General features: G+C 31.3%; 2 protein-coding genes across 2 annotated transcripts; one reads left to right on the forward strand and one right to left on the reverse strand.

Moving 5' to 3' along the window:
- Positions 1-872: 872 nt before the first annotated feature.
- Positions 873-3,172, reverse strand: Polr1H (RNA polymerase I subunit RpI12). Its single transcript, XM_074131924.1, has 4 exons — positions 2,942-3,172; positions 2,639-2,840; positions 1,197-1,398; positions 873-1,110 (listed from the first exon to the last, which is right to left on the reverse strand). The coding sequence occupies exons 2-4, from the start codon at positions 2,772-2,774 to the stop codon at positions 1,086-1,088; spliced, it is 363 nt and encodes a 120-aa protein (XP_073988025.1). The 5' UTR covers positions 2,775-2,840; positions 2,942-3,172; the 3' UTR covers positions 873-1,085.
- A 213-nt stretch (positions 3,173-3,385) lies between these two features.
- LOC141456161 (uncharacterized protein C05D11.1-like) lies at positions 3,386-14,149 on the forward strand. The gene is made up of 18 exons (XM_074131876.1): positions 3,386-3,680; positions 3,765-3,905; positions 5,030-5,130; positions 5,339-5,548; positions 6,124-6,246; positions 6,410-6,564; positions 7,015-7,114; positions 7,338-7,607; positions 7,689-7,943; positions 8,043-8,216; positions 8,352-8,588; positions 9,374-9,554; positions 9,851-10,103; positions 10,755-10,935; positions 11,028-11,171; positions 11,380-11,540; positions 11,638-11,790; positions 13,797-14,149. Exons 1-18 carry the CDS (start codon positions 3,506-3,508, stop codon positions 13,855-13,857), a joined length of 3,075 nt encoding a protein of 1,024 aa, XP_073987977.1. The 5' UTR covers positions 3,386-3,505; the 3' UTR covers positions 13,858-14,149.
- The last annotated feature ends 907 nt before the right edge of the window (positions 14,150-15,056 follow it).

Here is a 15,056-nt window from a genome sequence, read left to right on the forward strand (position 1 = left end):
TAACTTAAGTATCTACAGGGACGCCATGATCATCTAACGGCTAAGGCCCAGAAGAGGAAACTGACCTAGTCTTCCTTCAGGTTTCTTAGCGTCTCTGCAGGGACACCCAACCTAGCACCTCCTAAATGCATAAGCAGTTGAACTGTGCAATTGCTAAGGTTTATCAGACTCAAAGGCTGTTCTTTCCGAACTGTAAACGCATAGATCAATAGCTCATCCACGGGAATTACAGTAGATCTATTAGTTGCAGCGGTATTGACTTTAGTTTTGTATTTTATTTAATGTGTTAAATAAGGAAATTAAGTATCTTCACGTCTCCATTCACGAATCTGTGGTTGTTGGACGTGAATATTAAAAAAAATATACAGTTTTTTGTTGAATACATGGTGTAGCTCTGAATTTTAGCAAAATAATTAAAACTCAGTGAATGAAACGATAGTTAGAAGCCATTGATCACTCCCTCAGCAGAAGTAATAGTTCTCGAATCTGACCCAAAGTAAAAATTAGCAAGATGATAGGATGTCATACTAAGAAAAATTCTTCCTGGGCAAACAAAATCTAATTTCGGATCCTACATTTAGTAGAATTGAGCAGGCGGTCCTTTTGAAATGGTAAGTCCCATCTTACAATTGAATTTTATCCAATAAATTAAACTTATTTTTGTATTTGATCATCCAGAGATAATTTGCTACTCTCACCAAGATCTGCAGCAGCGAAGGCTCTCGTCGGCAATAAACAATCATTAATCAAGCATCGCATGACATATGTAACATCCAAAATCAAAACGTTCCTTATCACGAAACTTTTAGGACGAAACATCAAATAAATAATTTAATAAATAGTAATAGATTCTTAACTAAAAAATTCAAAAATGAAAGGCATCATTTTTAATTTTTATTTAATAAAAACTTTTACATTATTTTTAGAACAAATTCATTACTTTATTTGCTAAGAAAAAAATCCATCTTGAATAAGGCCACAATCAGTCACAGGTATTTTCTCCTCAAACATTTTACTCCTAGGAATCTGTCGGTTACTTTCAGGCCCGATGAGAGAATTGTTTTATTGTAAGTCTTAAAATGAAATTATGAATTTTCAGTTTCTTTGTGCCTGTAAAAATGCAAAGTTAGTAAATACGATGTTAATCCGTTCTGTTAACTTAAACATATAACTGATACTTTTTATCTGCTACTTACTTGCACTTCGTACATGTATAAAATACAGTTTGCCCTTCATCAGCCGATCTAAGTTGCAAAGTTGCATAAGACATTTTATTATTGTTACACTTGGGACATCTTCTTTCTACAACTGGTCCTTCAATTTTATCTTTCTCTTCTTTACTCTTTTCCGTGTAGGTGTTGAAGTTTACTACGTATGTCATTTCATAACCATCCAGATCTGAAAAAAAACTTGACAAATTAGTATTATCGCAGATAAAAACATAATTCATGTTCAAATTGTCATAAAATAAAAATAGATACGTTTTGAATAATTAAAATAAATAATTCCCTATCCCTAGGTTCACGAATTCGTCAGAAAGAAGATATTCTCTTAAGAACGAAGCCCAGTAAGGGTGTCCACCTGGCTGCAATAGTGGACTGCAAACGATTCTAGAGTTTCTGTGAAAAACAAGTTCCAAAAGCTTAAGAAAAATACCGATTATTCAGTGTCATTTAGACATAAAGGAAGGAGTGGCTCTGCACGCCAAATTTAACAGAACTAAAAGATCTATTGTGGCTCATAAAGTATCAATGTTTGTGCACAGAATGTGGACGTCAATAAATGAATACGTGTAGTGTATATGAAAATGAGCTAGAGATTGTCAGACTGTTCGCTAAATCCAAATAATTGCAACACCAACTATCTCTACTGACATAAGATAGTTCTTGTATGATGATCGTGGAAACATTAGGTTTTTCGACTGGCGTAAGTATACCAAAATCTCTGAAGTATATGTATAACTGGTGAATTGACAGAATTAAGTTCTTTCTTTTTCAAAACTGAGATTTGAAAGAAGCATCTGTTTGTCAACTTCACTTATAATTTCAATTGAGAGTTTTATTGAACTTGATTCTTCGAGGCAACTACAAATAAATTTTCGATGATAGCGATAAATCTGCAACTTTTTTTAGTGACGTTACTTTCAGTTTAAGTATTTTATTTAAGAATTTATTTTTAAGAAAAAAAAATATATCTTTTGAATATATTTTAAATACATTTTGTTTTTAATACAATGCAATGTAAAAACGTTCTGTGGTGGTTTCAGTCGTCGTCAGTCTGTTTTTTCTCTGAGTCGATGTTGTCCAGCTGAAGTACGTAGTTCTCTAAAAATAAGTGTTGTCCTGTCTAGCAAGTCGTCGGTACGTCCAACGCCTGTTGTTCTGTTCATTCATAATGAACTACGGTGCTCTGAAGACAGACAATACACAGCACTTTATTTCGGAAAACTTGAAGCTGGTTTTACCAGCAACTATGAATTCAGCCGTTGATGAATAATATAAAAAAAAGCAAAATAACTGATCGACAAGCTTACACTATTCACAGACAACTCACATGCTTTCTCAATTGGAATAATAGTTGCAAGATAATTTCGTTATCTAATGATCTTAACGTTCATATTATAAGTAATGTTAGTCACCTTCAGGTTTATATGAGCGTTTACAATTGAAACATTCAGCAACTCCTAATTCATTGAAATAAGGTAGAATTGTTCCACAGTCCAAACAGAATTCTGGAACAGTTGACGAAGACCCTTCTTTAAGATATACTGTCATTCCTAATCTGTATTTTTATAAGAAAACCGAACTGAACTGAAATGAACCTCTCAACACATCTCTAACCTAGCAAAAATGAAATTGTTGTAGAAATTAAATACCATGTTTCAAGTAAGATGTACATATATTCGTTAAAATTTATGGGCAATTTATTCTAAATTTCTTACTAATGCTTGATGAAATAAATGTAGTTGTCTTCTATTTCTACATCTAACTTGTCGACTTTATTAAGACTAAAGAATTATAGTTTTTTTCTTATCTCTTTATGTTTCGGTTTTCTAATAACCTCTTTGAATAAGATATTAACACCATTTCAAAACGGTTCACGATTTTTAACGACTTTTACTACAAATGTTTGAACCCATTGACTAGATTACTTTGTATTTAGCGCCAGTTTGCCACATGGCCCAGATGGTTTAAGAAAAGTCGTTAAATTAACCTCTATTATTACATATAAATGTGTGTATAAAGTGATTTATTTAAAATCATAAATAAATATATATCTTTATTTAAATGAAAAAGATTTATATTATTTGCTAAATGCTTATTATTTTCTTGGATTTGACCATAATCTTAATGGCATGATAATCGAGATGAGGTGGCTCATGGCCACTATTATTAAAAAATAACCAGGCTCGCTGCCTCTTTTTATCGTAATTGTAATGGTGTAGGGAAAGAATAGGTTTGTCTTTTCTTATCTTTCAATTTTCATTCATTTAGTGATTTTTGTAATGGCACCTTTAGATGGTACTCATCCAGTCAATAATTTCGGAAATTTCGAATTGAAATGTTCTTTATCCGCAAATAACGTTATTCCTGTGCATAAATATGTATCTAATAAAACAGGTTTAACTGTTGTAGTTGGTGAAGTTGAAGGTCCTCTAGTTAATGGTTATTTTTGTTTAGGTAATAATTATCTCAGAAATCAATTACTTCAAATAAATACATATCTAAACAAACGGTAATACCTAGAATCATGTTTCTTTACAGCAACTGAAGCGCATGATGATGATGGACTTCCACATACCCTTGAACATCTTATATTTCTTGGAAGTGAGAAATACCCTTACAAGGGAGTCTTGGATTTACTGGCTAACCGATGTTTGGCTTCGGGAACAAATGCATGGACCGGTAATTTTGTCAGCTTGTAATTAATTTAAAATGCGTTGATATCCTGAGGTCAATTGCGCTGAGGGTTCTTTTCACTGCATTATCGCCTCCAGGTAAAGTTCTTTCGTTACTGACAATATCACCGAACAGTGAGCTGAAAAGCTTCTATGCAGAGAAAATCTAAAAGCCGGGAGCTAGTTTAGTACTCCGCTAGATTAGTAATTAGTACTCCGCTCAAATCAGTTATTTCCTAGAAATGTGATTACACATTTATATTGAATACTAATTAATAAAAATAAAATGTGCCTGTCAGAGAAACTGGGCACTAATAAAATGTGTAAAATAGTACAGTTTTATTTGGAACCTTGACTTTATGATTTGAATAGTGTTTCTTCTGAATACGAATTACTTTAATGCCTCAATATTCTCCGTAGCGTTTCTTTTAAAATTCTTTTAAGTTACATGTTTGGTTCACCTTGTAAACATTCTACTTTCGTAAGATGTGGTAGTAAAGAGCATATAGTTGACTTCATTAAGAATTTTAATCGCTGGGGGTTGCTTTAAAAATAAAAGAAGGAAAAAAATAGCCAATTCGCTTACTGTTATGAATCCACTTTCTCGTAGGGTGTTGGAGGTCTGGATTTTATTTATTCTTGGTTTCCGTGTAATTATTTGATCAAATCAAATCCATTGCGACTGAAAGTGAAGCTAAGTTAGGTTGGTATTGAGCAAGATCCTTGAATTAGTATTCCTTGCATTTCGAATTTCCTCTGAAGACGATTTGCGAATGTTAGTTGTTATCTTAAGGTACGGTGTAGCTATAATATTTATTAATATGCTAAAAAAAAGTTGAAGTACCTTAGGGGGATTTCCCTATTATATATTGGAATTAAATGATAGCAGTTATATGGAAGGGACTAGTATTGGTTAGCGAGTTCAGATGGACTAAATAAGTTACGGACCAGATTTTCTGTATGTAGCAGACTTACATCTCACTCTATAATGAGCGTGTCTGTAACGACAGCATGTCAGGTGATAGGCAGATCTTTCTTGCCGTCAGTGATTATTACCGTTAATGCGTTTTAGTTAAAGAAAGTGAATACATTTTTAGAATTATTATTTTTCTAAGTTGAAGTAATTTTCAGACACCGACCACACTTGCTACACGATGACTACTGCAGGCTCAGAAGGTTTCCTGTCATTAATGCCTATCTATTTGGATCATATCTTATATCCAACTCTTACTGTGGGTATAAAACTAATAATCATGCAATACAAAAATTACTAATTTTGAACTTTAATACGTATAAGAGTCAAGAATTTGTGCTTATTTTTAACCATCATTTAGTAGTAAGATTTAAGAAAAGTTCATAATTGTAAAGTCTGCTTGTAGTCATTTAATTTTAGGATGAAATAATATTATTGATAAATGTTTGTAATTTTTTTTATTTAAGGACTCAGGATATATTACTGAAGTGCATCATGTTAATGGCGAAGGAAGGGATGGCGGTGTTGTTTATACAGAGATGCAGGGTACTGAAAATCACGGGGAAGTGAGAGTAACTTCAGAACTAAATAAAATCATGTATCCAGGACATTGTGGATATAAGTCAAGAACAGGAGGTGTCATGAAAAATTTAAGAGAGAGTACAAATAATGAAAAAGTATGTTCGCTATCAAATTTATTTTGTCAATTTCTTAATTTAACTAAATATGAAATACGGATATAATTATTTTATTGTTGAACATAATCTGTGTTTCGAAAATCGGTCGATTTTCTGGAGTGATTTTGTTTTCATTATTCTTATATTTTCTCATTGAAGTTCAAAGTTTTGGTAATCAATTTATCTGAAGAAGTTAAAGCAATACCATTTTCATATCTGAGCTTGTCATCGACCTCTGCTGATTTCGGTTTATGTTTTCCTCTGCTTTAAAACATTGACATTTTCCTTTTTGAAACCTAACTTAATTTTTACATCTTATCGCAGAGTTAATACCTCAGAGATGATATGTTCTTCCTTCTATGGTTATCAGTTTCATTAGATTATTTAGATAAATAGTTATTGCAAGTTTTATTTATTATTTATTGCATACATTATTTAATGTTTCTAGATAATGTGACGTTTATTATTTTAATTGTTCAATAAACATGTAATGAGCCCACTCGCTTATCTGTATGTTACTTAAATGTGTTATCAGATGAACAATCATAAATAGAAATTTTATTCTGCATTTTTAGGTGCGAGCTTACCATAAACAGTATTATAGACCTGAAAATCTTTGTGTAATTGTAGTTGGCCATGTCAAGCCTGATCAAGTATTAAAAGCATTACTACCAGTCGAAGAAACAATAATATCTAAGGCAAGCATTGACTAATTTTTTATTTTCTTATGATGGCACTTACATTAGAAAGAATATTATTTCCTACATATGCGATATTATAATTTATTTTGGTATTTTTTTCTGTAGTGATTGAGTTTCACTATTATTATTATTTTATTGTATTTTTTTATTTATCACTTAGGGCCCGAGGGATGAATTTGTTCGCCCATGGCAGACTCCAGTACCACCCTTACTACAATCTGCTGATATTGACGTTCCTTATCCCAGTGATGAAGAAGATAACGGAATGGTTTATGTTGGTTGGAGAGGACCTTCTGTAGTCACCGAGTTCTACAAGTAATTTTTTTCTTAATATAATCAATTTATTCATAGTCAAGAAATCCTCACCTCTCCCAGCTTGTGGAACAAAAAATGACAACCTCTAATACCACTTCATCTGCTCCATGGTCAATATTTAACTAAGAATATATACAAATAAGAAAGAGGGTGAAAAGTGAAAGTTTAGAGATTTTTGTCTGAAAGATAGCGCCTTCAATCAAATTGGCATTTAATTTTTGACTCACAGATGTATTTATTTTGTAAGCATTGGCTTTCACTATGATCAAATAATCTGAAGTGACGAGAAAAGATTTTTTTTTTGAGAAGAAAATCACAAACTTTTATTATGTCTTAATTGCCAAGTATTTCACATGGATATATATATATATATATTTTCTATTGTAATATTTCTGAGACCAGATGACAATATTTACTGCTTTTAAAATTGTATTCAATCTTTATTTGTAGATTCTCTGCCTGTTCAATACTGCTAAAATATCTGACTGACACTTCAGTAAGTCCACTTCCAAAGGAATTTGTGGATATAACTGACCCTTTTGCTAGTAAAGTACGTATATTTACCATTTTCATAGTTGTAGTAAATTTTACTTTTATTTAATATTATTTAAAAAAGTTTTTTAAAAAAATTATGTAAATTTAAAAACTAGTTCTATGAAGGTATTTTTAAAACAAATTGTATGTTGATTATGTTAAAATTACAGAGTCTTTGTTCCTCTACTCTCTTTTATTATATTCACTTTTTTATTTTTTAAATTATTCAATTTTTACAGGTATCTTATTCTTTAGTTGAAAATTCAGAATCTCTCCTGTTGATACAGTTTGAAAATGTACCCAAGGAGAAGTTAAATCTTGTTAAACCTAAACTGAAAACAGAGTTGCAAAATTTGCTTCAATCTTCAGAACCCTTTGATATGAAGAGACTAGCGACTGTGATCAATCGACACAGGTTGGAATCTCTAACAAGTTTAGAAAATTCTCCACATGAAAGTATTGCTTATGTTGTAATTGGTTACATGCTATATGGGAACACTATAGATGATGTAAGTGTGCTACAATCTTTTAACATTGTATTTACTTGGTTCAATTCTATTTAAAAATTAACAATACAGTTTTCATTTTAGTTAGATCAAAGACTGAATCATATGAAAGATTTAGAAAAAATGAAGAAGGAACCACAATCGTTTTGGGTTAATTTACTTCAAGAATATTTTGTTGATGGCCCTTCTGTAACAGTGAAAGGTGTACCAAGTATTGAAGAACAGGCACGCCTTACTGCAGAAGAAGAAGCTAGCGTAAATGAAAGAGTGAAGATGCTGGGATCAGATGGTCTGGCCATGAATGAAAAAAATCTTTTGGACGCAATGGCTAAAAATGATGTAATTAATAAGTTGCAGTTATATGACCTCTTGTTTTTCTTTTTTTTTAAGGAAAACAGTTTAAAAATTGTAATTAATTTGTTTTGCATTGTTGATTAGGTTCCACCACCAGATGATATGTTAACCTCCGTACCAATACCAGCTGCTGACTGTATCCATTTCCACACAATTAGTGGGACTTCAACTGATTCAAGCCAGAAAGACACTCGATTTAACATTGATTCTGTCCCATTATACATGCATCTGGATCATCTTAATACTAATTTTGTTTATGTAAGTTTATTTACAGAACTTGTTTAGTAGCTATATCAGATACTTCTGATCACATTAAATCTCATGGTTGGATAAGTGGGATTATTTGTTACCTTTTAATTCATTTACTTTTCAATTGTTTTTTTTCTGTTGTAGATGTTTGTATTGTTAGACACTAGCAGTGTGCCTAGTTATCTGCGTCCATATTTGCTTCTTCTTCTCAACTCCGTTTTAGAAAGTCCTATAAGAAGAGGGAGTGAGGTGATTAGTCATGAAGAAGTTGTTAATGAGTTGGAACAAGATACTATAGCGTCAGCAGCTCGCGTCGGACCAAATTCCTATTCAAGATTTAACTGTGGTCCTTTCTCTACTACAGCATGTTTGTTACTGCAGGTTTGCTGAGCAATTTTATTTGTTTCAATATTTTCAGACAGAAAAACTATTATTTTAAATATAATTTCTTTAATTTTTTTTTTTTGTTTTAATTTTCAATATAGCATTTCATAGGAAGAAGTTTCGTGCAACAATTTGTTATCTATCATAAAATACATATGTATAACACACAGAGATAAATATAGTCCCTATGACTATTATTGTAGTACTCGTAAACAGATAAAAAACATCGTCTTTTTTAAATCTTAAATAATTTAGGTCCCGGTGAGTTGTCAAAATAACTACTTGCTCTATGAATGGAGTTGAATGGTTATATCAATCGTTGAATGCAGCTCTCGAAATTTCATTTTGCAAACAAATAAATCTATGTATGCTGTAAATAAACATTATCTATGATTTTATCTGCCGTAGCGCGCATATTTCTATTATCTCTGACCGGTTTCGAACTTACTTCCATCATCAAAGGTACAGTAATCAGTTTAGTGTAGAGATTTCGTCTTCACTTGCTGACTCACGTACTGACTTATGTTTGAGGCGGTAATGTAATTGAAGTCGATGCACTAACTTAACTGATTAATCTACTCTGATGGTGGATAAAAGTCCAACACCAGTCGGGTGTACAAGAAATGCGTGACGGACCAGCTGAAGACCTCTAACTATATTTTCAATTAACGTTTATTTTATTCTATTTTATCAGATATAGAAAGAATGGGCCATTTGGTTCTTTACCGGAGAAGAACACCTTTTTTTTTGGTTAAGAAATGCTTTCCGTTTTTTTTACATAGCTGGAACCGAAGAAGTATAAAAAAGGAATATCTTGGATCCGAGAGATTCTTTATCAGACTGTTCTTACCGAAGACAGAGTGAAAATACTAGCAGCTAAAATAGTTAATAATGTTGCGGAGGTGAAGAGGAGTGGAAACTCTATGGTGTACGATATTATGAGAGGGCTTATGTTTAATAAAGGTTAATATCACATAATTTATTCAGAATTTAATCAAAGTTGGTTTTTCTTCGAGCAATATTGATGTGACAGTAGATAAATACGAAATGTATAGTACTTTTTAAAATTTTGGGGTGTATTGTTTTCCTTTTGTTGAAAGAGAATTAAAACAAAAAAGGTTTAACCTTATTGCTGATTAATATGTGATCATTTTATTCTGCAGTATTGTTTTTATTTACAAATTAATATATATTTACTTGAATCAGTTCTTGTTTTGTATATTTGTATCAATGATATTAACTTATTTTCCTTTTTGCAGAGAGTAACCATTACGCAGTAAGTGCATTAGCCCAACAAAAGTTTTTAACAGAAATGTTATCATCATTAAATGATGCAGAAAAAAGTCAGAAAATATTAAGAGATCTTGAATATTTGAGAGAAATTCTCACTAGTCCAGAAAACATGACAATACATTTAGCAGCCAACTTAGATATGCTAAACGAAGTTTGCCAAGAAGCTGCAGAAGCTTGGATAGGTATTCTTCCCGAAAATGTGCAAGGAGCTAAAAATAAGTTAGTCTTGTTTTAATTTTATGGAATTCTTATTAAAAATTTTTTGCCCCTTAATATCAAATAATTTCACTATTGAGAAATTCATCAACCTCTAAAATTTAGTGACAAATTCGTATGTAATATTTCAATTGGCTAGTCTTATATGAGAGATATTAGATTATTAGAAAACACTTAACTGCGTTTTTTTTTTTGTTATTTGTTTGCTGTTGTCTCAACTCTCCTCATTTAAAAAATGCTGAATACATACAGAATTTTGTGTAATTTGATTTTTTTCCAATTGAAAAAAAAAGTTTTTAATGGCTGGATTGAACATTGCTTTTATTCACCCAAACAATGATTAATTATTTAATGAGGTTTCTTAACAACTTAGGATTATCCAAAGAATTATTAACTTTCATCAATTTTAAATTTAAACAAACTAACCTAGAAGGAAGTTTTTGAGAGTTTCAAATCAAATATGTAAATTGTAATTATTTATTTCAATGATACATCAGTATATAACTGTCCTACAGGACATTTTTAAGTTAATATATTTTCGTAACTGAGTAATCTTACCATAACCCTATAACTTCATTCTTAATAAATAGAGGCATATCTTTTCTGAGGGATAAATAGAGGCATATCATATTATGTCGAGAATTGTGATTTTAGAATGCGAACGGTAGCAGATTGGACCTTACTGAAGGATGCTATTGGAGATTTTTCCTGTGTGGCTGGTATTGGATCAGTGGAATCCAGTTTTCTCTGTCAAACTACACCTTGCATTAAAGATTTCAATGATGCAGATTTAGCACCATTGTTGGTCTTCTTTCAGTATTTAACTCAACTTGAGGTTTGTCTATTTGATTGAAATTGTTTTATTTGTCATTATTATCTTTTGCTTTTTGACATAACTGAACCTTAATATTTTTTGTTTTGTTTTAGGGTCCTATGTGGAAACAAATCCGTGGTCAAGGTTTGGCGTATTCTTACAGTATTGTACCAAGACCAAATGAAGCAAAATTGTATTTCAATCTATACAGAGCTAGCAACGTTGTAGCTGCTTATAAAGAAGCCAAGAATGTTATTGTAGGTTTTTTCTTTTTTAATTAATGAATTACTATAAAATGCCTCACGTGATTTTTTACTTTCTCTTACTAATGGTGAGAAATGTATGGAAATCGTGGCAATCCTAGAGCGACTATGTTTTGTCAGGAGCTCATTATTTTTATTTACAAATTAATATATTTTTACTTGACTCAATTCTTTTATAATATTAATTGCTCATTGGTCATAGGAAAACCAGCTTGGCAAAGATGTTGTGTGGGAAGAAACATTGTTTGAATCAGCTAAGAGCTCTCTGATTTATGAAATCGTCCATAGAGAGAAGTGTATTGGAGATGTAGTAGCTCAGTCGCTACTGTCCAACTTTAAAGGAGTCAGCCATGATTATAATAGGTTTAGAATTATAATTTTATTTACATATATTTATAGGGTATGTTAGTGTTTATACACTTAACTTATTGGATTGATTTAATGAACTTGAAAATTTCAGAAAACTTGTGAAATTAATATCTGAAGTAAAAAAGGGTGATCTTAATAGAATTGGAAGTATTTATGTAAGTCCAATGTTTGATCATACTGTTACTAAAACCACAGTTGTTTGCCATCCTTCGAAGGTGGAAGAAGTAGCCAAAGGACTTAATGGGTTAGTACTTATTATTTTACTAACGATTAAGAATTTTTAGGTACTAATTGAGTTTTTTTAAACATAATTTCAATAAGAGCTTATTGTCTAAAGAATGTAAAGGTTTCTTTTTGGCACGCGCAAATAATTAACAAAATAAACTGTAAAATTAATTGTATTAATCTTTAATGTTAGGTTCCTGATGTTATATAGAGGCACAACACAAATTAGTAAAGGAACATTTGTCAATTTCATTATTTAAGAATTTTAAGAGGAAATAAATATCTGTCTAATCTCTTTTATTGAAGAGATTATACTTTGAAAATTTTATTGATATTTTTAATTAAAAAGTAAATCAATTACAACTACTACTGCTTATTTGTCTCACTTTTGAAGAAATTTTAGGTAAAAAAATGAGACTACCGTTAAGTTGCCTAATAATAATGTGTGTACGTAAATGAACTATTTTACACTCTTTTTTCAATAGTGAGTTTCGCATAATAAATAGTTTGATGTTGGAAGTTTAGAATGGCGACTAAGTTGTGCTTTATCAGTCTATTGAGATTCTGCATGTCACGAAAATTCTGTAATTTGTGTAGTAATAGAATATTTAGATTTTGAGGGTATCGTCAAAAAACGAGCTGCCTGTAATTACTTCAAGTCAGTCACTACATCATTTTATTTTCAAACTGCATCGAATATGAATCCATAAGATCAAAATATCGTGCTAAATATTTTGAAAGTGGTAAGGGATAACCTTAAATGTAAAATTCGCTAAATTTTATTGTATGATCAAATAAGTGACGTTTATATTTCTCATTTATGAAACAAGGAAGGTAAGAAGTAATTTTTTAAATTATTTTTTATGATTTAATGTGTAATAATTAGCTTTTTTATTCTTTTTATAATCTTTTTAAATGTCCAGGTCTGTTTATTTATTTTTCATGATTTTCTTTTTGTTGATCGTAAAGTGAATCTTTTGTCTTTCATAAGAATTTTACATTACTCTACGAGATGTGGCCAAAAAATACGCAACCGCAACCCTTTACGATCTATTATAGCACCCTCTAGTTACAGCATCTCTTCCATTCCTGTCGGTTTAACCAGTTAAAAGATATTCGACGAAGATATTCGTCATAAATAGTTAACTTGTTAGTTAGACCTAAGATTCTGGTAAGAAAGAGGCTCTCGGGAAAAGTATGAAGGCATGGATTCTTCATTTCTGAAGAGCCAAATTCTGAGCCTAACTTGCTCTTCTCACTGACACAATATGTGTAGTGCCGTTACCTCTTCTTGACAAAAGCCGGACACATGCGATTCATGTGCTACTATAAGAGTATCCATTTTTCGAATGTTAATTTTAGGCTTATTTACTTACATTTACACAACTGCGGAACCTAGCATATTTTCAAAATAAATTTACATATTATCTAAACAGTCCTCGTTATTTGATGGATGGAATAGATATTCTCCGGTACAGTGGGCCCAAACAAATGTTAGAGAGCCATATTCTTGATTGTACATGATTCAGTAAAATTCTTTGTGGTAGCAAGCTTAGGGCCTTCTGTCAGGATTAGGCTACAGCTTTCATCCAAGGTCTGGACGCTGCACCTCCAATCAAACTATTACTTTCTCGTAACTTAAATCTTTTTATCTCACACCGCTCAAGGTGATATAAAAGCGGAAGAAAATAGAGAGAACTTAACCTTCAGGTTTAATGCTCTATTTTGTGTACTTCTAGTTCTTAATATTTTACAATTCAGAAAATGGGACTAATACATCTTTTTCCCTAAATTACATTAGCAGTTTTGTTTTTAGATTACTGCAGAAACATTTATCTAGCAGGATTTTGCCGTGTTCTCTACAAGTGCTTGCCTAAATGTAATAGATCGAAAGACAAGTTGCCCTCATGTTCTCAACAATAGTTTGCTTTTCCTCCTTCCCCAATTTTCCCACCGTTTTTGACATTTTTTTTTTAAATTATGTTTTAGCAGATTTTTTGTTTTAAAAGCTGTAAATTGTTTCAGGTTGGGCCTAAACATGAAGACATACTCTTCTCTAGAAGAGTGCTTTTCAAATACATGGTGATGTTGATGTATGTTGAAGGCTGGTCAGATGAATTATGCTTTAAAAATTTGTGTTTTTTTTTTCCTTTTTTTTTAAATTATGTAATGAGATAGAATCGTGCCTGACTAGACCAGTACTAATAGATTAACTCAGTACCTCATTATATAGATGCATAATTAAATTAGAAGCTATTATTAGTGTTCACATTTTGGCCATTAGTACTTAATTTTTATAATTAAGTAAATGATTGAAACAAATATTACTGTTTATTACATACTAAATTCAATTCAAAAATATACCAATTTTTATATTTCTTAGACAATATGTTTTTAACGCCTTATACGTTTATCGATTAACATCCATGTATCAGCTTTCTCATTACAGCGTAATCATCGTATTTAGGAGGTAATCAGTTGCGAAGTTCAAGGCGCACAGCTAGAAAGAAATTAATTTAAATCTTCTTTTTTTTTTAAGTACTACCTAGTTCTAACCATCCAATTTTGCTTTCTTATACTGTTAGAGAGGTGGTAAATTATCAAAAACAGAGTTTTCTCGAAAAATGTATTTTAATTACCAAACTAGATGTCTTTGGTAAAATAACATATTTCGCTTTAAATTTCTTCTATTATTAAATTAAATTTAAGGCCCAAGCCAATTGAACCAAGTACCGTAGTATATCGTAGGCTTGGAGAACCTCGCTTCTAAAATATCGATTACCAAGGCGATTATTTTATTTAAGAATTGAGCTTAAATACCTTTTTTTTTTTAAATTGGCCTCTAGTTTCTCTAAATGGATTCTATAAATTGCGATTTTTAATTATGCAAATTTGGTTCCTAAGCAGCCTTAATAGCTTAATGCTAATCCTCAGCGATAAAGCCTCAACGCTGTTGCGAGGTATATTTTTAGACTCGGAACTGTCGCATTTCAAAAATCTCAAGACTCTTGATCCTCACCCAAACGAGGCACATAATACAAAGTTGTGCAATCTGAGTGTATATTTGTCCAGGCCAGTTACCCTCAGGAAGGGAGGATCTTTTTTAAGAAGTTAGAGATTTCAATTAAATAAGCTCAAATTTTTTTAGTTAGAAGAACCGTAGTAATAGTTTTAAGAAGAAAAAAGTTACTCCAGATCCCAAATGTATTTTCCTGGAAAAAGTTACAAATAAAACTAAAATGTTTTGTTGAGGCATGTTCGAACTTTAAAAAAAATCCCCCAAAT

The sequence above is a fragment of the Rhodnius prolixus genome, unplaced genomic scaffold (assembly GCF_049639745.1).
Source record: "Rhodnius prolixus isolate KJV_2025 unplaced genomic scaffold, Rpr scaffold_4, whole genome shotgun sequence".
Classification (NCBI taxonomy): Eukaryota; Metazoa; Arthropoda; class Insecta; order Hemiptera; family Reduviidae; genus Rhodnius; species Rhodnius prolixus.

Bases quoted from the DNA above. Each gene is read 5' to 3' on its own strand.
- Polr1H (XM_074131924.1), bottom strand. From the start codon at position 2,774: ATGACAGTATATCTTAAAGAAGGGTCTTCGTCAACTGTTCCAGAATTC. The intron at 1,399-2,638 runs GTGACTAACATT...GTTTTTTTTCAG, and splicing joins ACGCTCATATAAACCTGAAG to ATCTGGATGGTTATGAAATG. The intron at 1,111-1,196 runs GTAAGTAGCAGA...GCATTTTTACAG, and splicing joins TATACATGTACGAAGTGCAA to GCACAAAGAAACTGAAAATT.
- LOC141456161 (XM_074131876.1), top strand. From the start codon at position 3,506: ATGGCACCTTTAGATGGTACTCATCCAGTCAATAATTTCGGAAATTTC. The intron at 3,681-3,764 runs GTAATAATTATC...GTTTCTTTACAG, and splicing joins TAATGGTTATTTTTGTTTAG to CAACTGAAGCGCATGATGAT. The intron at 10,936-11,027 runs GTTTGTCTATTT...GTTTTGTTTTAG, and splicing joins AGTATTTAACTCAACTTGAG to GGTCCTATGTGGAAACAAAT.